Source organism: Branchiostoma belcheri, unplaced genomic scaffold (genome assembly GCF_001625305.1).
Source record: "Branchiostoma belcheri isolate BF01 breed outbred unplaced genomic scaffold, Haploidv18h27 scaffold2, whole genome shotgun sequence".
Classification (NCBI taxonomy): Eukaryota; Metazoa; Chordata; class Leptocardii; order Amphioxiformes; family Branchiostomatidae; genus Branchiostoma; species Branchiostoma belcheri.
The window spans coordinates 10,371,226-10,381,567 of NW_017803490.1; the positions used below are offsets into that span (position 1 = coordinate 10,371,226).

General features: G+C 41.4%; 1 protein-coding gene across 1 annotated transcript; it reads left to right on the plus strand.

Annotated features, from left to right (window-relative positions):
* The first annotated feature begins 2,483 nt into the window (after positions 1–2,483).
* On the plus strand, positions 2,484–4,785 carry LOC109468702 (XK-related protein 8-like). Its single transcript, XM_019767016.1, has 2 exons — positions 2,484–2,619; positions 3,019–4,785. Exon 2 carries the CDS (start codon positions 3,041–3,043, stop codon positions 3,962–3,964), a length of 924 nt encoding a protein of 307 aa, XP_019622575.1. The 5' UTR covers positions 2,484–2,619; positions 3,019–3,040; the 3' UTR covers positions 3,965–4,785.
* Positions 4,786–10,342: the final 5,557 nt, after the last annotated feature.

Consider the following 10,342-nt stretch of genomic DNA (forward strand, 5'->3'; position numbering starts at 1 on the left):
GCTAACGATACGAGAAGAGTGAGACGTCAACACATTTGTGCGTGGTTGATATAGCGTTCTTGGGTACAAGGTGCGGCGTCGTAGCTTTCTAAAACAGTGACACGTCATCACAAGATCGAGGCGTTGAAAATTCAATTCTGTTATCGTTTTTTTTTATATCGAATTAGAAGGTGCACGACGAATACGTTGATTCTCCTGCTTAGTGAATAAAACGATACGACTACTAAAGGATGCATCAATGTAACTATGTGATTTCCTTCTTTGTATGCATGGGATATGGAAAAATTCAGGGGAAGTGTTAAGTTTCGTTGAGTATCATATCAATTCAAATTTGTGTACGGCTAACAGAAGACGTCCTTTTTAGACGATGGAAACCACAGTGACTGTTTGGATGGGTGACGCTGCTACTCCAAATGCAGCCACCAGACTGTGGAGACGCTCGGTGTCAGCCTGGGACGCCAACCCGTGGCAGATGCGTCTGGCGCTGATCTCTCTGCTCTTGTACATGGCTGATGTTATCACAGACATTATGCTGGCAGTGCAGTACTATAGCTATGGGGATTATTACTGGCTTGGCTGTACACTGGGGTTTGTGATGGCACCACCAACTTTAATGAACATTATATTAGTGTTTGGCATTGACCTTCTAGATATCAAACTGTCACTGAGGAAGTGGGAGAAGTTCCTGTTGAACTTCACATGCTTTGCTATGCCTCTTATGAAGTATGTTGAAATCATTAATCTGTTAGATGGTCGCAAAGTCGTGAAAGAAAGTTTAAAGGAAAAACTCTACCGCTTCCACCTGGTTGAAGTCATTTTGGAGAGCCTCCCTCAGCTGTGTCTACAACTTTACATCATTCGCTCCACACATGAGCAGTTCAGTGTTCTGAAGGTCATCTCCATTATGATATCACTGCTGGCAGCAGTCAAGGCTGTAGTCACATATATGTACTATGACAGATATTCAACTTATAAGGGGAGTATACTTAAATTGGTCATCAAGTTATTTATTTGGAAGGTGAGTGAACTGAGTCATCGTGTGTTTGTCATTGTGCTGTTTGCATCTATTTTTAAAGAATGGGTCATGCTTCACATTGGAATACACTGGCTGGTGATAGCGTTTTGCATAGTAATCACACTCAAGTATGAAGACGGCATTTCAGAAGCTTGTCTACAGTTGGTCACATGTGTATTCTGCACATTTCCTGATAAGGAAAATAGGGATGCAATGCATTGTGTAAGTATGAACATAGCGATCACATTGCTGGTGATGGCCCCAGCAATTGTAGGGGTCGCTTTCAATTCAGAATCATCATGGGATATGGTTTTCAATGCCACGCTTCCAATTCAGGATCATCACGGAATAAGGCAATCAGCACAGAAAATGGACATGATAGGAGTCGTCATTATGATTGCTCCAGTTACGGTGATATGGACAATGCCAATAGTGTGGAGTCAATTGTATAAATCCTCTATATCAAGGCCATGGTTGATTCTAACCCAAAAGATTGCACAATGCAGCACATCCATTTGGGAGACTTTCGGAGTCGGATGTTCTTCCAGGAAAAAGAAATGTAAGTCTGGGGAACAGACGTCAATTTCACAGTAACCTTTCTTTGAGCTTTTTTCAATGTGTGATACCTCTGATGTTATTTGTACATATTTTGACAACATTGTACACCTTACATGGACATGTTTAGTCAGGCCTGTGTCCTATATCCTATGCAAGACTTTTAGGGTCAAGATATTGATGTTGTGTTTGTAAGAACAACTTGCTACATAAAACCGTATTGATTCTAAATTACTAAATACTTAATTCAGATCTGCAATGTGGTATGTAAGATTTCAAGATTGTAGAACAAAAATTCTGTGAATCCCGATAAATTTGTTATAAGGGGGAAGAGACAGTTTGTAAGAATGTATCACGAATGCCTAGTTGTTCCACGCCGTGTTTACATACAGAATGAAGCATGTACTATGATGTAGCTCAGTCTGTTGGATCATTAAACAAACTGGATGTAAACATTGTGGCAACACTGGACTTTCATTATCATTATTTTAAGGTCTGCAAACTCTATTAATCTCCATGAACTTTATGTCACCTGTTGCACTTTGAACCATGTACAAGTGGGAAGTTTAAGTTTCGTCATGGATATTTTTACTAAAGCTGAGTCATTGTGATACGGTCAATGACTTAGTGTGGGTATCGCCCACTACACAGAGGGGGGGGGGTCAAATTAACGAAGTTAAACACAAAACTAGACCTGCCCTTGTCTGCATTGCCTTAATGTTACAAACTCTGGAGTAGAGGAGTGGGCTTCCGCAGGTTCGACAAAGTCAATGCGTTGCACAACCCAGAAATAACAGTGCCCCTCCGCCAATTTTAATCTGGAGGTACAGTTTAATATATGATTTATTTGCCCAACCGCTGCCCCCGTGAGCAAAAACAATAGGTACAAGGTACAATCATTTGGTAGACTAAGTGCATTACGCCATCAGAGGGCTTGAGCGGACAGGGGTACTCCATTCCTTCACCCTCAACATCTTTCGAAGCGGATCCACCTTCAGGACACAATCGTCCGCTGCTTTCCTATTTTCAGTCGTCACTAGGAAAGAAAGGTGAGTTGTAGCAGCTGCCGTTGTTACTGCATACAAGAATGCGAAGTCGGCACAGTGGTGCCTGGTTATACTGTAAGTACTCGGATACAAGTTGCAGCGTTTTTTTTTATAAAGCAGGGACACGTCATCAGAGGGGCTCCTTGAAAAAACGTATGACTTATGGAGGGAAAAGTCAATGAAATATGAAAGTTCGGTGGCAGCCTCTGCTTTGATTAGTGTTGTTTTCTATTGTCGGATAAATACGTTGCACGTCCTGCTTTGTGAACAACGTTTTTGATTAAAACACTGTTGCAATGTAGGTTTGATGTATGCAATTTAATTCATTGTATGCATGAGATATGGAAAGTTTTAGGTTTCATTGAGCATCACATCAACTTCAAATTTCTGTACGTCTCACAGAAGACGTCCTACAAGTTAGACGATGGACGAAACCACTAGTCTGATGATCGAAGAAGTTGCTACTCCAGTCACCGGACTGTGGAGCCGATTTCTGTCAGCTGCAGCCTGTGGCTGGAAGAAGCTTCTGTCAGCCTGGAACTCCAACCTTGTACAGATGCGTCTGGTGCTGATCTCTCTGCTCTTGTACATGGCTGACATTATCACAGACATCATGCTGGCAAAGCAGTATTATAGCAATGGTGATTATCACTGGTTTGGCTGGACAATAGGGTTTGTGATGGCACCACCAGCTGTAATGAACTTTATGTTATTAGTGTATGACATTGATCTCCTAGATATCAAACTGTCACTGAGGAAGTGGGAGAAGTGCCTGTTGAACTTCTCATGTTTTGCTCTGCCTGTAATGAAGTATGTTGAAATTATTAATCTGTTAGATGGTGGCAAAGAAGTAAAAGAAAGTTTAAAGAAAAACCTCCGCCGCTTCCACCTGGTTGAAGCCATGTTGGAGAGCCTCCCTCAGCTGTGTCTGCAAATTTACATCATTCGCTCCACACATGAGCAGGTCAGTGTCCTGAAGGTCATCACCATGGTGATATCACTGCTGGCAGCAGTCAAGGCTGTAGTCACATGTATGTACTATGACAGACGTTCAACTTATATGGGGCCAGCCACCCAACTGTGGAGCCGCTTTCTGTCAGCCTGGAACTCCAATCCTGAACAGATGCGTCTTGTGCTTATCTCTCTGCTCTTGTACATGGCTGATGTTTTCACAGATTTTAATATGTTGGTAGTGCAGTACTACAAAAAGGTTGATTATCACTGGTTTGGCCATGTTGGCAAAGCAGTACTACAACAATGGGGATTATCACTGGTTTGGCTGGACAATAGGGTTCGTATGTATAATGGCACCACCAGCTGTAATGAACATTCTATTATTAGTGTATGACATTGACCTTCTAGATATCAAACTGTCACTGAGAAAGTGGGAGAAGTTCCTGTTGAACTTCACATGTTTTGCTATGCCTCTTATGAAGTATGTTGAAATCATTAATCTGTTAGATGGTCGCAAAGTCGTGAAAGAGAGTTTAAAGGAAAAACTCTACCGCTTCCACCTGGTTGAAGCCATTTTGGAGAGCCTCCCTCAGCTCTGTCTACAACTTTATATCATTCGCTCCACACATGAGCAGTTCAGTGTTCTGAAGGTCATCACCATGGTGATATCACTGCTGGCAGCAGTCAAGGCTGTGGTTACATATATGTACTATGACAGAAGTTCAACTTATAAGGGGAGTAGCCTTAAATTGGTCATCATGTTATTCATTTGGAAGGCGCTTGAACTGAGTCTCCGTGTGCTGGTCATTGTGTTGTTTGCATCTGTTTATAAACAGTGGGTTTTCATTCACATTGGAATACACTGGCTAGTGACAGCATTTTGCATAGTATACACAACCGACGGAAACAAGTACAAAGAAGATGGCATTTTAGAAACTTGTCTACAGTTCGCCACATGTGTATTCTGCACATTCCCTGTTAAGGGAAATGGGGACGCAGTCAGTATGGCGATCACATTGATTTCTAACATTATGGTGGGAACTATATGGGTCGCTTTCGATTTAGAATCACTACACATGATACCACCCATTATCGTTGCTCTACTTACGGTGATATTTACAATGCCAATAGTGTGGGGTCAATTGTATCCACAATGCAGCACATCCATTTGGGAGACTTTCCGAGTCGGATGTTCTCCCAGGAAATAGAAATGTTAGTCTGGGGCACAGACGCCAATTTCACAGTAACCTTTCTTTGAGCTTTTTTCAATGTGTGATACCTCTGATGTTATTTGTACATATTTTGACAACATTGTACACCTTACATGGACATGTTTAGTCAGGCCTGTGTCCTATATCCTATGCAAGTCTTTTAGTGTGTATCTCAATTTTTGCTTAAGAGATATTGATGTTGTGTTTTAAAGAACGACTTGCTACATAAACCGTATTGATTGTAAAGTACTAAATACTTACTCAATTCAGATCTGCAATGTGGTATGTAAGATTTCAAGATTGTACAACAAAAATTCTGTGAATTCCGATAAATCTATTATTAGGGGGAAGAGACAGTTTGTAAGAATGTATAATGAATGACATAGTTGTTCCACGCCGTGTTTACATACAGAATGAAGCATGTACTATGATGTAGCTCAGTCTGTTGGATCATTAAACAAACTGGATGTAAACATTGAAGCAACACTGGACTTTCATTATCAGTATTTTAAGGTCTGCAAGCTCTCTTAATCTCCATGAACTCTATGCCACCTGTTGCACTTTGAACCATGTACAAGTGGGAAGTTTACGTTTCGTCATGGATATTTTTAGTAAAGGTGAGTCATAATGAAACAGTCTGACTCAGTGCGGACATGACCCACTACACAGAGGGGGGGGGGTCAAATTAACCAAGTTAAACTCAAAACTAGACCTGCCCTTGTCTTCATTGCCTTAATGTTACAAACTCTGGAGTAGAGGAGTTGTCATCCACAGGCTCAATATAGTCAATACATGTAAGTTGTACAATCCAGAAATAACAGTGCCCCTCCACCAGTTGTAATCTTGAATTACAACATAATAGATGATCTATTTGGAGTGGGCTCCCGCAGGATCACTATAACAGTCAATGCGTTGCACAACCCATAAATAACAGTGCCTCTCCACCAATTGTAATCTTGAATTACAACATAATAGATGATCTATTTCCACCCACTGCCCGAGTGAGCAAAGATATAAACAGGAAAAAGGTACAGTCATCGCATTCACAGGGCTTCAGCTGACGGGGTTCGCCATTGTCTCTGTCTCAACATTCTTCGAACGATCGGTTGATCTTCGGGGCTCAATCGTCCGCTGCTTTCCTATTTACAGTTGTGAAAAGAAAGGTGAGTTGTGTAATAGGTGCAGTTGTTAATTACTGCCAACAATACCAGAAGAGTGAGACGTGAACACATTTGTGCGTGGTTAATATTATATAATAGCGTTCTTGGGTACAAGGTGCGGCGTCGTAGCTTTCTAAAACAGAAACACGACATCACAAGATCGAGGCGTTGAAAATTCAATTCTGATATCGTTTTTTATATCGGATTAGAAGGTGCACGACCAATACGTTGATTCTCCTGCTTAGTGAATAAAACGATACGACTACTAAAGGATGCATCAATGTAACTATGTGATTTCCTTTTTTGTATGCATGGGATATGGAAAAATTCAGGGGAAGTGTCAAGTTTCGTTGAGTATCACATCAATTCAACTTTGTGTACGCCTCACAGAAGACGTCCCTTTTAGACGATGGAAACCACAGTGACTGTTTGGATGGGCGACGCTGCTACCCCAAATGCAGCCACCAGACTGTGGAGACGCTCGATGTCAGCCTGGGACGCCAACCCGTGGCAGATGCGTCTGGCGCTGATCTCTCTGCTCTTGTACATGGCTGATGTTATCACAGATATCATGCTGGCAGTGCAGTACTATAGCAATGGGGATCATTACTGGCTTGGCTGTACACTGGGGTTCGTAATGACACCACCAATTTTAATGAACATTATATTAGTGTTTGGCATTGACCTTCTAGATATCAAACTGTCACTGAGAAAGTGGGAGAAGTTCCTATGGAACTTCACATGTTTTGCTATGCCTCTTATGAAGTATGTTGAAATCATTAATCTGTTAGATGGTGGCAAAGACGTGAAAGAAAGTTTAAAGAAAAAACTCCACCACTTCCACCTGGTTGAAGCCATTTTGGAGAGCCTCCCTCAGCTGTGTCTACAACTTTACATCATTCGCTCCACACATGAGCAGTTCAGTGTTCTGAAGGTCATCACCATGGTGATATCACTGCTGGCAGCAGTCAAGGCTGTGGATACATATATGTACTATGACAGAAGTTCAACTTATAAGGGGAGTAGCCTTAAATTGGTCATCATGTTATTCATTTGGAAGGCGCTTGAACTGAGTCTCCGTGTGCTGGTCATTGTGTTGTTTGCATCTGTTTATAAACAGTGGGTTTTCATTCACATTGGCATACACTGGCTAGTGACAGCATTTTGCATAGTATACACAACCGACGGAAACAAGTACAAAGAAGATGGCATTTTAGAAACTTGTCTACAGTTCGCCACATGTGTATTCTGCACATTCCCTGTTAAGGGAAATGGGGACGCAGTAAGTATGGCGATCACATTGATTTCTAACATTATGGTGGGAGCTATATGGGTCGCTTTCGATTTAGAATCACTACACATGATACCGGTACCACCCATTATCGTTGCTCTACTTACGGTGATATTTACAATGCCAATAGTGTGGAGTCAATTGTATCCACAATGCAGTACATCCTTTTGGGAGACTTTCCGAGTAGGATGTTCTCCCAGGAAATAGAAAATTAATGTAAGTCTGGGGCACAGACGCCAATTTCACAGTAACCTTTCTTATAGCTTTTTTCAATGTGTGATACCTCTGATGTTATTTGTACATATTTTGACAACATTGTACACCTTACATGGACATGTTTAGTCAGGCCTGTGTCCTATATCCTATGCAAGTCTTTTAGTGTGTATCTCCATTTTTGCTTAAGAGACAATGATGTTGTGTTTTAAAGAACGACTTGCTACATAAACCGCACCGATTGTAAATTACTAAATACTTACTCAATTCAGATCTGCAATGTGGTATGTAAGATTTCAAGATTGTACAACAAAAATTCTGTGAATCCCGATAAATTTATTATAAGGGGGAAGAGAGAGTTTGTAAGAATGTATAATGAATGACATAGTTGTTCCACGCCGTGTTTACATACAGAATGAAGCATGTACTATGATGTAACTCAGTCTGTCGGATCCATTAAACAAACCGGATGTAAACATTGTGGCAACACTGGACTTTCATTATCAGTATTTTAAGGTCTGCAAACTCTGTTAATCTCGATGAACTTTATGCCACCTGTTGCACTTTGAACCATGTACAACGTGAAATAGGTGACACAAGTGGGAAGTGGGGTCGTGTGGCGTAGCGGCAGCGTTCTCGACTCGGAACCAGAGGCCCCGGGTTCGAGTCCTGACATGCCACCGATCTTGTGCCCTTGGGAAAGGCACTTCACACGACTTTCCTCACTTAGCTCAGATGTAAATGAGTATTGTATTGTCCCCTGTGTTGGTGGCGGCATTAATATAAGTTGAAAAAACTTGAGTGTGTCGTCATCACGTCTTGTGATTACATGTTTCGGAATAAAAAAAGTGGGAAGTGTACGTTTCGTCATGGATATTTTTAGTAAGCTGAGTCATAATTATACAGTCAATGACTCAGTGCGGGTATCGCCCACTACACAGAGGGGGGGGGGGCAAATTAACGAAGTTAAACACAAAAGTAGACCTGCCCTTGTCTTCTTTGCCTTAATGTTACAAACTCTGGAGTAGAGGAGTGGGCCTCCGCAGGTTCGACAAAGTCCATGCGTTGTACAACCCTTTAAAAACAGTGCCCCTCCACCAGTTGTAATCTAGAGGTACAGTTTAATAGATAATCCATTTGCACTCACTGCCCCCGTGAGCAAAAACAATAGGTACAAGGTACAATCATTTGGTAAGTGTATTGCGCCATCAGAGGCCTTGATCAGACAGGGGTGCTCCATTCCTTCACTCTCAACATCTTTCGAAGCGGATCCATCTTCAGGACACAATAGTCCGCTGATTTCCTATTTTCATTTGTGAACTGAGAAAGGTGAGTTGTAACAGGTGCTGTTGTTACAGCATACCCAACAAGAATGGCGATAGTGGCGCCTGGTTATACTGTACTCGGGTACAAGGTGCGGCGTCGTAGCTTTATAAAGCAGGGACACGTCATCACAAGTTCGAGGCGTTGAAAATTCAATTCTGATATCGTTATTTTCTTTTTATATCAGAAGGTGCACTACAACAACGAATACGTTGTACCTCTTGCGTATTAAACGTTAATGTATGTAATTTACATATTTGTATGCACGGGATATGGTAAGTGTCAGGGCAGTGTTAGGTTTTATTGAGCATCACATCAATTCAACTTTCTGTGCCTTTCACAGAAGACGTCCTTTTTAGACGATGGACGAAGCCACTTCTCTGACGGACGAAACCTCTAGTTTGACAGACGAAACCTCTAGTTTGACAGACGAAGCCACTAGTCTGACGGACGAAGCCACTAGTCTGACGGACGAAGACATTGCTACTCCAGATGCACCCACCGGACTGTGGAGCCGCTTTCTGTCAGCCTGGAACTCCAACCTTGTACAGATGCGTCTGGCGCTGATCTCTCTTCTCTTGTACATGGCTGATGTTATCACAGACATCATGCTGGCAAAACAGTACTACAACAATGGGGATTATTACTGGTTTGGCTGGACAATAGGGTTTGTGATGGGAACATCAGCTGCAATGAACATTATTATAATTAACTAAATATAATTAAATATAATAACATAATGTATTATTAGTGTATGACATTGACCTTCTAGATATCAAACTGTCCCTGAGGACATGGGAGAAGTTCCTGTTGAACTTCACATGTTTTGCTCCGCCTCTGATAAAGTATGTTGAATTTATTAATCTGTTAGATGGTGGCAAAGACGTGAAAGAAAGTTTAAAGAAAAAACTTCATCGATGGCACTTGTTTGAAGCCACATTTGAAAGCCTCCCTCAGCTGTGTCTGCAAATTTACATCATTCACTCCACACATGAGCAGGTCAGTGTCCTGAAGGTCATCACCATGGTGATATCACTGCTGGCAGCAGTCAAGGCTGCTGTCACATATATGTACTATGACAGATGTTCAACTTATAAGGGGAGTAGACTTAAATTGGTCATCTTGTTAACCATTGGGAAGGTGTGTGAACTGAGTCTCCGTGTGCAGGTCATTGGACTGTTTGCTTCTATTTTTAAACAGTGGGTTTTGCTTCCCATTGGGCTACACTGGCTGATTATGGCTTTCTGCATAGTAATAGAAATCCACCAAATACGCTATAAAGATGTCACTGAAGCTTATTTACTCCTGGCCACATGTATATTCATGATAATATTTCCAAAGGACAAGGTTTATAGGCGTGCATTATTACTAAACCTAGCCTTGACATGTCTTTCTAATATAGTCATGTATTCTTTCTCGGTAAATAATGATTTGGACTGGAATGCTGTATTTTGGATTTTGAGCAGTTCTATGAATCAGATCGCTTTATATATGTTTGTCAAGAATGTATAGTTCTAATATATGTTACAAATTCTCAAAATGGAGGCATGTGCAAAACTGGATGAAGGCTTGCA

Excerpts from the sequence above, each read along its gene's own strand:
- LOC109468702 (XM_019767016.1), top strand. The coding sequence starts at position 3,041 with ATGGACGAAACCACTAGTCTGATGATCGAAGAAGTTGCTACTCCAGTC.